Source organism: Camelina sativa, chromosome 16, assembly GCF_000633955.1.
Source record: "Camelina sativa cultivar DH55 chromosome 16, Cs, whole genome shotgun sequence".
NCBI classification, from domain to species: Eukaryota; Viridiplantae; Streptophyta; class Magnoliopsida; order Brassicales; family Brassicaceae; genus Camelina; species Camelina sativa.
The window spans coordinates 25,234,375-25,250,970 of NC_025700.1; the positions used below are offsets into that span (position 1 = coordinate 25,234,375).

Here is a 16,596-nt window from a genome sequence, read left to right on the forward strand (position 1 = left end):
ACCAAACTCTGACCACGTGGACAAGCAATCCAGATGAAATTTATTGACAAGTTTGTTGCATGTTCAAACATCACCATAGTTTAGGGTTTAGACTTTAGATGGTATATAGATTCAATGTCTATGTTTTGAGTTCAAGTTGTATTGTCTAAGGTTCAAGGTGTAGGATTTAGGGGTTAAGGTTAAAAGTTTAGGTTTAGGTATGTGGATGATGTGTCTATATTTTTAATTCATGGTTTAGGATTTAGGGTTCAAGGTGTATGGTTTAGGGTTTAGGATTTAAGATTTAGGGTATAAGGTTTACGTTTTTGGGCTTATATGGATTTAGTGTCTATGTGGTGTTAGGATTTAATATTTAGGGTATAAGGTTAACTTTTTTTTGTTTGTCAACAACTAAAGTTACTAAACTTAAAATTTAGTATGTTTATCACCAACTAAAGTTACGAAACTTAAAATTTAGTAATGAAAATGAAAAATAAATGTTAAAGAAAAAAATATTAGAAAAGAAAGAGAAAAGTTAGAGAGAGAGATGAGAAGGAAAAAAAAAAAGTAAAAAGAGAATGTTAGTTTAGTTAGAAAGTGTAAGTTGTAATTTGACATAAGAAAAGTATAGGGATAGTAGAAAATGGGTGTAAGTGTCAATACTTTAGGAGAAAGTGGGTGTGGATGTCATTTTTCCAAAAAAAAACAATTAAACTATGATTTAGAAGCAAATAATTGCATAATGCTTGGCAAAAGGAGACAGATGACGTAACGAGATTGTCCGAGAGATAAGGACGTGGAAGGAAAAAGAGTGGTCGCTGTCCAATAAGAAACCAAAGCTAATGAGAAAAAGAAATTAAAAATATACTAACCTGACAAGTGATGGAGAAGCTGTCTCCTCTTTTTTCTTGCTTTCTCTTGAAACTTCAAAATCAAACCAAACCCCTCGTTCCATTTACCCACCACTCTTGACTCTTCCACCACCGCACGTGGTCTCTCCTTTCCTGTCACGTGACGTCATCTGTTTCCTGAGTCGTTAGATTTGGTTTCTTGTTCTTTAACTCTTTAAGATTAATCCGTACTTACTATTTACGAAATGTGTTGCTAATGTTGAAATTTTACTTCCTTATTTAGTAAGGTATGAGGTTTTTGTCCTAGATTATTATTGTTGGGGGGGTTATATTTATATTTCTAATAGTATTATAAAAAGATGGTGAAACTAAATTGTAGTGAAAATATTATAGTAATACTAGTATGAATGAAACCGTATGTAATGAATATGCTTCATCATGAATACGATCTTACATTCAAAGTGGGGGGAACTTCTTGGGATTATCAAAGTTTGTCTTTCGCTTTATCTTCTTTTTTTTGTTTCTTTTAAATCTTTTGCTTTATTGTTCTTGTCGTTCAGACACCAACGAATATTTGCGGGACACATTTTTCTTGAATATATTTTAAATTAGTAGTAATTACTATAAATATTGTGAATATTAATTCACAAAGACACGTTTGTTTTTGTGATTGGGCTACAGGGCTTGGACCCAAAAACGACAGCAAGCCTATTCGCCAAAGCCCAATGCTTAGGCGAGCGAAGAATCGGCGATGATGACTGTTTCGTCCTCAAAGTATCCGCGGATCGTGACTCGTTGATTGAACGGAACGACGCCGGAGCTCCGGCCGAAGTTATACGCCACGCACTGTACGGATACTTCTGCCAAAAAAGCGGTCTCTTGGTGTATTTAGAGGACTCGCACCTCACTAGGGTTATCACGATCTCGCCTGAAGACGAGGCGGTTTACTGGGAGACGACAATCGGAACTAGCATCGGAGATTACCGTGACGTCGACGGAGTAGCCATCGCGCATTGCGGACGCGCCGTGGCGACGGTGTTCCGATTCGGGGAGACGTCGTTGCAAAATAGCAGGACGAGGATGGAGGAGATTTGGAGGATAGACGACGTCGTTTTCGATGTGCCGGGTCTCTCGTTGGACTCCTTTATTCCTCCCGCGGATATTTTTGAAGATACTAATTATAATAATTATAACATTAACATCAATGTTAATTCTCGATAATTATTATTTTGGACTTACTTAATATTGGTGGGTTAGTTGGTGATGGTATATGTATGTACATGTTTTGTTTTATAAAAAAAAAAAATCTAAAAAAACATGTTTTTTTTTTTTTTTGTAATTTGGGTTTGTAACTTGTAACTTTGTAATATAATGACGAACTCTAATATTGGTTTAACAAAAATCCATGTGTTTCTGTGATCAAAAAAGAAAAGATAATGGCTTATATATACAATATACTACTGTGTGACCAGAAAAAAAGAGAGACTTATTTGTACTTCTTTCAAAATGATTCTACTTTTTTTGGTTGTTCTTTACATTTCTAGAGAATTGTATTGATACTAATTAAGGTGTATAATTACCGAATTGGGAAAATCAATCCATGTGTATTTTTCTTTTCTTTTTATGGCTGTACAGTCACACACTAATCTGACTACTACTAGGTCGACAGTCACCAAATCAACCATATTTACAAAACAAAAAAAAAAACAAAAAAGTAAAAAGAAGAAAGAGGAATAATATGTAATTTGGCTTAATGCCTTAATCTTTTGTTGTTATCGAAGTCTTTTATTAAAGATTCTGTGTGGGTTACATAATTTAGGCCCAAAAACATTTTGATATTTCTAGTTGGGCCTGGTCCTGGTGAACAAGTAATCAAAAATAGCAAAAGAATATAATAAATACAAATTTTGGTAAGAATTAGGGGAGTGTGTGAAAAAATTCAGGCGAAAACATTTTTAAAATATATAGTGGTGAAAAGAGGAAAAAACAACCTAAGATAGTAGCAAAAAGGAAATTAGAAGCCGTTAAAAAAAGAAAATAGCAAATACTCTCAAATTGTAAATAGGAACTAGGAAATCGGAAAAGGAAAAGCTGAAGTTTAATCTAAACCATTGAAATCTCACATAAGATCAAATCACGACCGTCAATTTCTTCTATAACCTTATCTATAAATACTGACACCTACTCTTTCTTTATTGTCACCTAGCCACATCTTCTTATCTTCTTTGTTGTTTCCCTCTGCGAAGTGCTAACGCGTTAGCTAGTGACGGGGTGATGATTCTTCTAACCGCGTGCGTCTTTGAGATTTTTCTGAATCGATCATTGTTCCTATTTCTGGGTTCTCATTGGTAATTGATTTTTTTTTTTTTTTTAGGGTTTGGATTCTAAAATTGCATCAGTGTCTTCTTTTCCTGGTGTTTTTGTTTTCTTACTAACACGTTTCTTCTGTCTTCTTCGCAGGTGTTTTTGGGAGAGTATTATAACCTAATTATCGCTTTCGACTCTGAAATTTCTAGGGTTTGATTTTCTAAATTGGGTTTGTCTTCTCGTCATGTTGATCTGAGAAATTTTTCACTTTTCTATTCATGTTATTCACTTGTCGTTTTATTATTGTTTTAGATTATGGAGGATGCTATCTATGAACGATCGGTGATTGAGGAGATCTATCGAAGGTGATGGTTTGATTGTTTCCATGGATTGTTGTTGTTTCTATCTGTTACGTCTCTACTCGTTTTCCCTCTTAACTTTGTTTTTTTTAGATAATCGTGGAGGAGGACGCTTTCATAATCGCTCGGTGATGGTTTCGATGGATCGTTTTGTCTTCTCTGGGATACATCCTCTTCAGGTAGTCTTCTTCCTCTTAACACGTCTCTGATATTTGTTTTATTCCCTAAGTAAATTTCTTCGTCTCTCAGGTTCTTGGAGTGTAGAAGCTGCTGAGGAATTCTAAAAGGGAGTCTGGACCAAACGTATCATTTTTATGATTCTTGTTTTTTCGAGTTTTTATTGCCTCTGTTTTGTTTGTGGATTTGGTGTGTTTGTATCCCTCCTAAATTTGTTGCAACCTGTTTGATTTAATATCTTTGTGAATAATTTTGTCAATCAGCTTGAGGAAGACGACGAAGTAAGGGTAATTTTGAGCCCTTTCTTGTGTTCTTTCATCTACATTGATGATGGGTTTTTGGATAAACTGAATCTTGATGCAATATTTTTTGTATTGACAGGATTAGATATTTTGATTGGAGCCACATTCGTTTTTGTTGCATCAGGCTCAAGGATTGTCAAATTTTCTCAAGGCTACCCTGAGAAAGGTTTCGGTGGACATGATGATGACTTGCTTAAAGCGCAACACCATTTATGGTTCAAAGTTCAAACACCTATCCTCCCACGAAAGGGAAAGGGTTTCTGGTATGAAGATGCAGATTTGATATTTGTTCTTTGTTGCTTAGATTTTCCCTGCTCACTTTCTGATAAGGCGTATTGTTTTTTCCATTGTTTTTCATTACAGAGGTTTCTTTGGTTTGCTTGCCATGATCTCACTTTGGTCATTTTGATGGTTGCTGCAGTAGCGTTTTTAGCACTTGGGATCAAATACAGAGGTATGTAATTAATTAGAATCTGGCTCTTTCCACTTTCACAAGTGTAATGTCAACTGCAATTTAACCTTTCTCTTACATAATATTTGCCTATTTGGAAACAAATATCCACAGGGTATCAAAGAAGGATGGTATGATGGAGGGTTCATTGCATTTGGAGTGATTCTTGTCACAGGTAATTTTAACTTGTTTCACTTTATATGTGAAATTTGATAATTTCTCTTAGTGTTGTTCTGATGCTTTCTTCTCCTCTGCAGCTCTCAGTGACTACAAACAGCCTCTCCAGCCTCATAACCTGAATGATGAATAGAGAAACATACATCTGGAGGTATAGATTTGCACCAATGTAAGTTTTTTCCCCTCAATACTCTTTTTCTTGTTCCCTCCTTTGTCACACACATTAAACCTGTGTTGATTGCTGCACAGGTGACAAGAGGTGGAAGACGAGTGAAAATCTCAATCTATGACATTGTGGTGGGTTATGTCATACCTCTCGACATCGACAATCAGTTGGGTGATCTATTCTCTCCTTTTCATTATGGTTTTGTCCATATATGATATCAAGTGTCTAATCGAAATTAATATTTATCTATAGGTTCCTGCGGATGGAGTGCTAATATTTTCATGACTGGAGAGAGCAAAATGGTTTGTTTCTTGTTTCCTATCATAGTGAAATTGTTGACCTTCTCGACTTTGGTATAACTCCCCTAACAGTCTGACTTCCCTTCTCTTGCTAGGTTAACAAAGACTCTAACAAGGACCCATTCGTATTTTCTGGCTGTAAAGTGGCAGATGGAAATGGTGTTATGTTGGTAGGATTTCTCACAATTTTGTTCTTGTTCCATAGTAGAACTGATATCTCAGGAGATAGCTGTTATATGTATGCTCTTTTTTTATTTATTTGGATCGATCATTTGAGCACTCGGTGGTGGCTTTGATGGATTGTTGTGTTCTCTCTGTTCTGTCTTTACGCTACTTCTTCTTCAGGGGTCCTCTTTTTCCTCTAATTTTTGTTTTCTTACTTACGATTCTTATGTGTTCTTCCTCTGGTTTTTGTTACCTTACTTACGTTTCTTCTTCTGTCTTGCAGATGTTTTTGGAAGCGAATCATTATCAGATCATCTCTTTCGATTCTGCAATTTCATCTTCTTTTAGGGTTTGATTTCTATATCAAATTATTTATCCGAACTTCTTATTCGCTTCTGATTTTTCACTTTTCTTTTCATGTTAATCCAGATTGTGGAGAATAATACTATTGATCGATTTGTGATTGATGAGGAAGATATTAAGATCTTTCGGTGCGGTTTGATTGATTCTTGTCATTCCTTTCCTCTGTTGGATTTCTTTTATTGGTCTTTCTAACCAGCGATATCTTCTCTCTCTTTGATGCAGGTTTTCTTTCTTTTTTCTCTCAGGTTGGTGAGAACCCAACAACGTCTGGCTGAGGAGATTTTGGAATTACTCCGGAACAGCTTAGCATATTGTTGTCATAGGATCACAATATGGAGGGGGTAAGTTGCAGTCATGAGGCGTGCTTATTATGTATGTCTGGTTATTCTTTATCTCTTGCCCCTAGCTAACTTTGGTATGCGTGTTTTTGTTGTTGCATCAGCTTCAAGGATTGTCATATTTGCTCAGGACTACCAGAGAAAGGCATCAGTGGAGTGGAGATAATGATGATGATTTGCTAAAGCGCAAGACCATATATGGTTTCTGGTATGAAGATTTGTTATTTATTCTGTGTTGCGTAGGTTTTCCCTGCTCACTTTCTCATATGGTGTGTTGCTTTTTCTTTGTTTTTCATCACAGGTTTCTTTCGGATTCTTGCCATGATCTCTCACTTTGATGGTTTCTTTCGGAATCAGGTGGGTGATCTATCCTCTCCTTTTCATTTTGTTTTTGTCCATATATACTACCAGGTAGGTGTCTAATCGAGATTAATATTTATCTTTAGGTTCCTGCGGATGGAGTGCTAATACTTGGGAGGATGACTGGAGATAACAAAATCGTGTGTGTTTCCTATCATAGTAAAATTGTTGACTTTCTCGTTCCGCTTTGGTATAACTCCCCTGACAGTCGATTTCCCTTTTCTTGCTAGGTTAACAAAGAAGACCCTTGGCAGATGGAAATGGTGTTATGCTGGTAGGATTTCTCACTTTTTTTTCCTAGTTCCATAGTATACCTGATATCTCAGGAGATAGCTGTTATATGTATGCTCTTTTCTTAAAAAGGTTACTGGTGCTGGAGTCAACAATGATTGGGGATTGCTGATGGCCTGAACTTCTGAAGAAAAATAATGGTGAAGAAACTCCCTTTCAGGTTAACTTTTTAGATCATTGCTAATACAATCATTTAATTTAAAATATTAAGCTTATCTTTGACTTGCTTGAACCAGGTGCGCTTAACTGGGATAGCTACCTTTATTGGTTCCATTGACTTGGCATTCGCTGCTACTGTGCTAGTGATTCTTCTGACTCGGTATGGATCTTTACTGGTTATTATTTTGGAACTCAGCCATATCTTCATCAATTCGTGAGAACAATCCTACCTGACATGATGCAAAAATCTCTGTACGTTGTCCGTTTTGTTTCAGATATTTCACCGGTCACACTAAAGATGTAGGTGGAGGTCTTCAATTTTGTTAAAGGAAAGACAAAAACTGGTCATGTAGTTGACGATGTGATCAAAGTTGTTACCGTAGCGGTATGTGTCCTAATTAAACATCTTAGTCTGATACGGAGCTGGCAGTAAAATTTTTTAATTTTCTATAAATACTAATACTTGGCTATTGCTGCAGGTTAAAATTGTCGTAGTGGCAGTTCCTGAGGGTCTTCCATTGGCTGTTACTCTAACGTATGTGTTTCCTATCTTGGCTATACCCGACCCTTTCACTACTTTCGTGTTTTCATATTGAAAAGTTTACTTCTCTTTGCTGATAATATTTTATTTTTCTTCTATTTTGTTTTCTTTCAGCCTTGCCTATTCAGTGAGGAAAATGATGGCAGATAAGGCTTTGGTATGATTGTTTTACAATCTCTCTCAATCTTTCTTCTTTTATGGGAGGGATCAATATTTGATTGGTTTATCCTTTCTACTATATAGCATGAAAAAAAGTTGATGTGCAGGTGCGGAGCTATCTACTTGTGAGACAATGGGTTCTGCCACCACTATTTGCAGCGATAAACTGGAAGACTAACGTTGAATCAGGTGTGTTCTGTGTTTACAAATCTGGGCTCGCTCCATGTTTAGAGTAAGACTCAAGTGAACAGTTTCCACTTGATATTACTAAACGTAACTTATGTTATTTTAAAAGTAGTTGATGATATGAACACTGTGGTGATGAATTTTCTTGTGACTGAAGGATATGTAGAGCTGCTGAGAAATTCCAAAGGGAGTCTGCTAAGTCTGAGCTCCTCTGATGCACAAGGTGGTTTATTCAGGTTTGCGTTCCTCTTTCCCTTTTGTATATAATCGAAACTTATCTCTCTCTCTCTCTATCTCTGTTTGATGCAGATCGTCGTCGAGTCGAGGCACTGGGACTGCTCTGTTGAATCTTATCTTCTCGTTTATCATCATCTGTTTAGGCAGGTTTCTTCTGATATCTCGTTTTACATCTTATTCTTCTTCTTCTTTTTTTTCCCTAATGATTTTCTGAGATTTGCTATTGTTGGTGACGAATGATTTGATCTCCTGTGTCTTATTGTGTTTTCCAGATTCTCTTGCTTTTGTTGGTATACTTTCGATATGTTTGTTTTTAACATAACTCTGCTTTGTTTTTGTCTTTATCTCTGTTGGTGTTATCTTTCATGCTACATCTATTTTTAGTGTCTGTCTCTGATCCTACTCTCACATGCTTGTTACGGTGGTTTTATGTGAAGTGCTACCTTTCTTTATAGGTCTATATTGAGGAGGCTAGTTCTATTCTGTCTCGGTTTATATTGAAAGATGTCTTTGATCTCGTGGTTTCCTGGTACCTCCCTTTGTTTTATGTTTAGGGTTTTTAATTTCCATATTAGATTTTTTTGCTAAATCTCTCATTTTCGATTTAGACTGTAGAGGTTCAAGGCATTTTGGGAGGGAAGGATCGCTTGTGTATAAGTCAGTGTTTCTGGTTACTTCGCATCTATACATTGTTTTATTTGATATATTGAAGATTTGATTAGTCTTCTTTGTAACCTCCTTGGTGGTTTCTTCCCTTGTCCTTGGAGATTTGATTAGTTTTTTTTCCCCTTCTCTTTTTGATTTTATGATTTTATGATCTGCATTTTTTATAGGGTTTAAAGGCTTATCACTTCTGCTTGGCATGGTGTTTTCTCTTTCTATATGAATTCATATTTTTGGATGATGAAATTAGAGGTTTTGTTTCGACCTGTTTGCGTAGGTTTCCATGTATTTGTGCATCGGGAGTTTTGTTAATCAAGTCTACAACTTGGAGCTTCCATCATTGGTTGATTCAGGTTTCATGAGCTACTTTTTGCCTGTGGTTTGATTCTTGGGTATCTATGCCGTGTGGTTGTTACACCTCTTTCTATTTTGTGATTTACTTCTGATTGTTATAGTTTATTGGGTATTCAAGAGGCTTGAGTTGCTCACTGGTTTGCCTCAAGGACTGATCTCATTTGGTATACGTTTCCGTTTTCTTATTAACTCTTGCAGTCTACTCGTAGTCAGATGAGAGATGATCATAAATTCCTTTTAAATGGGTTTGTAAGTATTTTTTTTGTTCTTTTCATGATGGTTATGTCTACCAACATAGTTTCGGAATTTATGCAGAAAGCTGCTTGGATCTTTTGCAATCTGTTGATTCATCCTTTCTGGAGTTGAAGTGTGTTTCGCTTATTGAGTTTCACATTATTGGTACTTGTCATTGGATGTTTCCCGTCAACAATAATGTTCCTCATCTTCCTAGCTATGCACGCATTTTTTCTTAGGCCTGATCTTTTACTAAGTCTTTATCAAAGATATTCCAGGTTACTACTTCGTCTCTTATTTGTTTATCCATTTTGGTGTGCTACATCTATTCCTAGTCTTTTTTATATATATCCTAATTGCATATGCTTGTGATTGTAGATTCTCTTTATATGAATTACTTCCCTTCAATATAGGTATGTTAATATGGGCGCAAAGGAGGAATTCTCCATTTATATAGATATACATGTTGTGTTTTTTTTTGTCTTTTCTGTTTTCGTTATGTGATCTATTTTCAGCCCTTATCTGTTTATGCCTTTCTAATTTTGTAGTCTGCATATGTTCTATGGTTAATGCTAATCACTTCTGCTGGATATGAAGTCAGTATTATGCATAGGAGTTTGGATGTTACATAGTGGAGGTTATGATTCGTCCTGCTTGCCTACACTCCCCTGTATCTTTACATCATGAGTTTGTGAGGTGGTTTTCTTTGTGTCAGGTGAAGAGGTCGATTCCATATGTTGGAGAAATAAGAATCGGGTTCAACAAGTTGTTGGATTTTTGGTTTTGTTTTTCTTCTCCCTTAGAGAAACAAATGTTTTTACTAAACTCCATGGCTGAATGACTCATCATGGTAATTCAGCCATTGAAGCACCATAGTGAACTTTTATCATTCTAGTGTGGAATTCATGCACGGTCTACAAGAAATATAATGTTGAAGCCAATAGCTTGGAAAGACTATGTTTGAAAACACGAAACTTGTCTCCTTCAATTGCTTTCCGGTTCCCCCACTCTCTGATAGAGGACACCTTGCACCTGTTGTTCAGTTCTCTAATAGAGGACATATGTGTTGGTGAAAAAGATGGCAAAGAAAGTCTACAAGGCAAGAACCAATTCCAGATGGCAAAGACATTACTTACCTTATTAACACCTGATATCCGCGAAGTAAACACAAAATGACTTGCAGATGATTTCTCATTCTTTTGATTCCTTCCTACTGAACCTGCAAAAAGAGAATTCACCCAATGATTGTTAAATTGACAGAGTTATTTCTTACTGTATGCGTTAAAGAAATCCACAATTATGGGCTGACATGGAAATGCGAACGAGGATCTCTTCCATATATAAACATTCTTAAACCTTTCTAATGGGCATTATAAGCAGCCCAGTCATCTAATGGGTGTGTGAGCGTAATAAGTTAGTGTCATTCTTCAGCGTAGACAAATCGATACAAATATGGGATTTTTATCTTTCCTGTTTTTTTGTTTCTTTCAATTTTGTTGTTTTCTTCGAAAGGTATTAAATGCTTGGTTTTTCTTTCTTTATTTCCCTAATAAAAATGTATGAATAGTATATGAAACTTTGTTGGAAAATAGGTTAAAACTTACAACTAATGAAAAATTATACTAGAGAAAGAAAGGACAAAACAAAAAAAAAGATTCTTGGGGAATGTACTTTGTTAAGAGAGCATTCTACATCAACACATACCAAAAATAAAGTATCATTTCAAAGATATAGAATATCAAAAAGAAGTATATTATCTTCTTCTTCTTCTTTATTATTTTTTTTTTTTCGAAAAACAGAAGAAGTAAGGGAGGATAATGGAATCCAAGGTCGAGATCGTAATGAGGTGCCTACAGAGGATTTGTATGGAAGAATGTGCATAGACCATCCAAGACCGTGTTACCTTTATTACTTTTATTTATTTGTTATACGTACTTTAGTTTGCTTAACAACCATAATAATTACCATATGATATGTGTACAAACATTAACTTTATTATTAGCCTATTTTAAAATAATGATATACAAGTAAAGCTATACGATCACATGCACGTTTATGCATGTGAAATGCGAGACAAAAAAAAAAAAGATAACAGAATGAGATGTTCAGATGGTATATAAATATATTAATTAAAGCACTGAATAGTTATAATAATTAACTTGTGGTAGGTGTGATTTTATAGTGAATGAATGAATATTTACAAAACCTGCATCATTATCGTCATTTCAGATCCACTTTGTATATAATGCATCTTCACAAAGACATTGATTATTGAACCATAACTACTACTAGTTCCTTCTCTTTCTTTTTATAACATTCTACTACTAATTCATTAGTAGAGTATATGATATTTCTATTATTGTATATTTGTATCCCTAACTAGAAATTAATTTTAGTTATATCTTATTTTATTATTTAAAAAATGAATCAAACGATATTTCTTATATATATTTTTTATTGATAGAAGTTGATGTTCTATTGGTATTGATCTTTTAATATCATTCCTCCTAGCCTCACTGAAATTAAATCCATATATGTAATGTACCGGAAATCACAAAAGGGATCATGTGACCACAACAACAGAGGGTAAGATATATATGTTTCTATTAATACAGATAAAATCATATAAAACATATACGAAATGTAAAATTAAAAAATTCGGATGAAGGGATGAATTAAAAGATGGGTTCAAATCTAAGTATTAATAAAATAGAAGAAAAAATCAGAGGAACGTAATTAGAGGGAATTTGGGTGGGGGCGTACGTAAAAGGGGGAAGAGAAGCTTCCTCGAGAAGTGCATACATGGGAGTGCGTTTATATCTCTATGCTTCTCCTTCTTGTTCTTCTTCAATCCTCTTTTTGCCTTTTGTTTGCCTCAGCTTTTTGAGAGAGTGAGAGTGAGTGAGAGAGACTGAGAGAGCTTTCTCTTTTACTTGCCAACTTGCAGTGATGACCAGGATCATCTTTGTATTTTCTCTCTCTCTAGAACCAACAAAGTTGATCAATAAAAAAAATAGATAAGCCGTAATTTTTACGAAGTTATGACTAAATCAGTCGTTTTTTTTTAAAGAAATGCAAGAGGCTGTTTAATTAAAATAAACTCAATGCATGACAGACAAGTACTTTATACAATTCAAATAATTAAGCTCTTGCGAATTCAATTAAGAATGAATCAGTGTATTAATTTTCTTTTTGTATATAAATATATATGTTCTAACTAATTAGTGGTCATATGAAGCAGAAAAGAAATAAAAGAATAAAGAACAAAGACATATACGGAAGGAAAGATAGATACTGAGTGTCGGTTAATTTTTTTATGACAACTTCTTTTATTTTCTTTTGAAAAGTATCTTGTAGCTATCAATCTCTACATACACACTTACTTACACTTGCATGTATATATAGTTTTGATGCAGCTATAATAAATGCATACATATATGTATTAATGTATATATAGTATCGTACAAAATCAAGTGACTATATATACATTTGAATCAAAGTTTACAGCTTTTTTTTGCTGTTTGCATGTGGTTTTCCCAAAACCCTAAAAACCTTTTGCTTTGATGGGGATCATCATCATTATATAACTTGCGCTGTCCTTTCTTTTTCTTATTCACTTATGAATTTTTTACCACACACTTTATTTTTTTTATTCCAAGTTTGATTTGAAAATAGAGTTTCCCGATGCAGATATCCCATTTTAGCGTAATCATATATAAGGCATCAAGTACAAACTAACTTGAGATAGAAATAAGTCAATAACTAACTCATATATGAAAAAGCAAAGGGCCCTTCAAAAGCTGTAAAATATCGTACTTGCCTTCAAACATGATCAATCTCTTACCCATAAATGTCCATTATTTGTCCTATAAACAGTCACGTTCATGCATGACACTAGTCAAGGCATCTTATATGTACGTAATATACTACATTCTACATATATACTGGTTTAACATATATCCTTATGTAGATATATACTTTAGTACGCACATTCACATTTTATAGGCATAGCTCTAATTGGCAAACTGTCAAATATGAATATCGTACAAGTATGTACATACGAAATAAAACTGCGGATTTATTATAAAAACTACTTATTAATTTATAAAAAAATAGGCAAAAAAAAACAAAAAACAGATGCTATCAAACATAGAATATCAAAATAGTTTACTATACAAATTAAGGTAATAAAAATTTACGAGCGGTAAAAGAATAACAAAATCATAGAATTATTCGGCCATTGTACTGGCTGACCCCTGTGAGTAACAATAATGTAATTAAAGATCAATAATCACACGATTATAAATAAGTAACAAATAAGTACAAAATACATAGACCCTAAATATTGTAAGAACAGCAATAATAAATAGTTCCCGTACAGATTAAACACGAGCAAAACTAATCCCATAAACATAACAAAGTTTATAGTTTTGTTTTTTTTTGTTTTGTTTTGTCTCATCTCTAAACCCCTACTTCAAACTCACAATGACAAAATATTTATCTCTCGTTCTTACGTACCCATGCATCACATATATTATAATTAATTATTGTATCAGCCAAATGGAGAGTTTCTTCCTTGTATTAATCCACCATTAGGGTTCATCATAGGGCTCAATGGTGATCTTCGAGGCGATGGCCTTTCCAGTAATTTCCCAACATTATTCCCTTCATCACCTGATAGACCTGATTTCCTTTCGTAGATCTCCGACAAAGAATCCAAATCGGTGGAGACATGTGTAGCCATCTGTATCTGAATTCGATGCTCATCATCGATCGGTTGGTTAGCGGCAAGATCGTGATCTTGATCAGACCACATCATTAGTCCTTTCCTTACATCGTTACCAAAATTAGGGTTAGGTCGCTTCTTCCCCAAGTAAATATTGGTGTCTGCAGCATTGTTGGCCGTGAAATGGTTCTCTATGTTTTGATGATGGAAGCTATGATGGTCGAGGACTTGGTCGGTTGTGTTCCCATAGATGTTTAGGTCTTGAAACGGAGGGAAACTAAGAGGATGAGGAGGTGGGCCTACCGCTGCTGAAAGACTCGAACTTCCTAAATTACTTTTGTATCCTCCTCCGACGGCGGCTGCTGCGTTGGCGGCTGCCATGTTCTCACCGGCTAGGGTTTGGCAAGCTCTCTCCAATATAGATTGCATGTACTTTCCCTGTGCTTCAATCCTCAGTTGTAGATGTCTCTGCACCTAATTAAACAAATTAAAATGCAACATTTATAACGATGAATATAGAAATTGACTTAGTAAGAGTTGAGGTATCACAGAATATAGATATGTTAATTAATTACCTCTAGCTGTTCGTGCAACCTTCTTTGCACTTCCATTTGCATCCTGATCAAATATCAACCTGGTGTGAGTTGTTGCTCATGTGTCTATATATAGAAAATGACAGTTGAGAAAATAAACGAAATTTGATGAACACATACTCATTCATGTTGCGACTCATCATGCCGGAAGAAGAAGCTACGTTGCGCTGAATATCCATGGCAGAAGCTACACCGTAAGATAAATTACAAAATTTAGACGAAGACGGATGAAAGGACAATATATATATATATATAACTTAGAAGAAGAAAAACCCTAATTTGATAGAGAAAGGAAGATATTGGAGTGGTCACCTCTTGAACCTTCCTTTGTGGAGTGATCTCCGTACTCCTTGTGCGGCTGCTTTCCAAGCCTAAATTTCTGCACCCATAGATCCAAATACGAAGTTGTTATACTTATATTATAATATTAAGTGAAAAAGAATAGAAAAGATAAAGAGAATGAGAAAATTTAAAGCAAGGAAAGAAAAAAAACCCTAATTTATATTTGTGTACATACCTGAAGATGGCTCTTTAGGTGGTAAAGAGTAAGACCCTTCACACCCATAACTCTCATAATCGTCTTTGGAGTTGCTTCTGCAAACAAAAATTAAATTATCAAAAACTTTGAGAAACACACTTCTATATATATAATTTGGTTAAATGGATGGATGAAATATATGTGAGCTTACTGTCAGGGCCGCCGAGCTGAGCGACGGCGTCGACGAAACGCTCGTGGAGTTCGACGGTCCAACGCAAACGCGGTTTAGGATCGGTGGTGAGGACGAGGCCTGAATCGCCTTGAACGCACATAGCTCTGTTCTCATATGAACCATTCATACTTGAAGGTTTCTTAGCATGGAACATTCTCTCTCTCTCTCTCTCTCTTCCTCTCTCTCACTCTCTCTCTCTCTCTGTAAGAGGGGATTCAAGAAACGAATGTGATGCAAAAATGTGAGAGAATACGATGCGTTTTTGAAGAGATCAGCTGACGGCTTTTTCTCTCTCCCTCTCTCTCTCTCTCTCTCTCTCTCTCTCTCTCGTCTTTGTTTTGTTTGTGAATAATTATTAATTAATAACTGGTTTAGTTAAAATATGTTTTATCGTTAGTATGGAAGAGAGAATTAAAGTTTCAGACTAGTAGTACGCAGACGTTCCTTTGTAAAAAGATACTGTCGCTATCTTTTTCAATTGTTTTTTTGTTTATCCTCTCAGCTTGAATACCTTTGAATTATTTTTTTATTATAAAATCTGTGTAAAAGCACTATGTATACGTCTACATGAAGTAATTCATGTCTGTTGTCTCAGATTATTAAATTAGTACTCATATTAAAAATAATGAATCCAATGTAATACATATATATATATATATATATATGGATATGCATGTATTTTGTTTTGGGAAGAAATTCACTTTTTAACAATGCAGATCTTAGGAATTTGTTAGTCACATATAAAAAACGGGTATGGATCGGAAGCGGACTATGTAACAGAAGTATCAATTTTTACAAACTTTGGAGATTTTTTTCTTCCTTTGTTCGATACGGAAGTTCTATACTTTTCATTTTACTTTTTTTTTTTTGCTTGATGTATATAGATTTGTAAATAATTTATTTATAGGAACATATAAACTCTCGACGGTGAATATTTTAAATGTCCATATATATTATAATTAAAACCGCGCGAGGATAGTCGTATACTAGACTTATATAGTATGTCTACATCGTTAGATATCGTAATTGGACACAAACGTAAAATAATGGAAATATCTAACCGGAAAAAAAAATTGCACTAGGGGGTTTATCATTTATGGTAGGGTAAACCTTTTTGGTTAATAATGAGCTGAATATACAAATTCTAAGCAATGATGAGTATCGTTTTAAATTAATCGACCGTATATTTTGGAACAAGTTTATTATAGCTCCTGGTTCCTGCTATACCGTTAGGTGGGAATGGGATATATATTTCTAACAATAAAAACGTTCTCATCGATTAGTTAAACATTGTGGTTTACATCTACAAACGAGATAACTAAAACGTTTTCATCGAGTACGGACACTACTAGTATACGCAAGCAACTTTTTTTTTATATTTTCCCTGAATTCAATTGCACTAGTTATTCATATAACTAGCTCGCTAATCGCATGAATTTCTTATTTTGT

General features: G+C 34.8%; 3 protein-coding genes and 1 long non-coding RNA gene across 4 annotated transcripts in view; 3 read left to right on the forward strand and 1 right to left on the reverse strand.

Annotated features, from left to right (window-relative positions):
- LOC104752376 overlaps positions 1-2,239 on the forward strand; it is a 4,380-nt gene extending 2,141 nt beyond the window's left edge. The window contains exon 2 of the mRNA XM_010474494.2: positions 1,512-2,239. Within this exon, the coding sequence (XP_010472796.1) occupies positions 1,512-2,051 (540 nt within the window). The 3' untranslated portion in view covers positions 2,052-2,239. The remainder of the gene's footprint in view (positions 1-1,511) is intronic.
- Positions 3,039-6,438, forward strand: LOC104752378. Its single transcript, XR_002035764.1, has 19 exons — positions 3,039-3,178; positions 3,291-3,366; positions 3,450-3,502; positions 3,590-3,675; positions 3,746-3,799; positions 3,937-3,960; positions 4,055-4,238; positions 4,339-4,429; positions 4,541-4,601; positions 4,684-4,772; positions 4,853-4,935; positions 5,022-5,071; positions 5,164-5,238; positions 5,517-5,582; positions 5,663-5,724; positions 5,819-5,937; positions 6,039-6,142; positions 6,236-6,291; positions 6,381-6,438. It is a non-coding gene; the product is annotated as an uncharacterized LOC104752378 (long non-coding RNA).
- LOC109129552 lies at positions 6,723-10,106 on the forward strand. Its single transcript, XM_019237847.1, has 13 exons — positions 6,723-6,745; positions 6,797-6,920; positions 7,049-7,129; positions 7,224-7,279; positions 7,400-7,442; positions 7,552-7,633; positions 7,788-7,866; positions 7,940-8,014; positions 8,808-8,883; positions 9,083-9,396; positions 9,497-9,531; positions 9,667-9,755; positions 9,834-10,106. Exons 1-10 carry the CDS (start codon positions 6,723-6,725, stop codon positions 9,248-9,250), a joined length of 807 nt encoding a protein of 268 aa, XP_019093392.1. The 3' UTR covers positions 9,251-9,396; positions 9,497-9,531; positions 9,667-9,755; positions 9,834-10,106.
- LOC104752379 (myb family transcription factor APL) lies at positions 13,378-15,301 on the reverse strand. The gene is made up of 6 exons (XM_010474495.2): positions 15,127-15,301; positions 14,955-15,031; positions 14,750-14,816; positions 14,558-14,624; positions 14,420-14,462; positions 13,378-14,318 (listed from the first exon to the last, which is right to left on the reverse strand). Exons 1-6 carry the CDS (start codon positions 15,299-15,301, stop codon positions 13,671-13,673), a joined length of 1,077 nt encoding a protein of 358 aa, XP_010472797.1. The 3' UTR covers positions 13,378-13,670.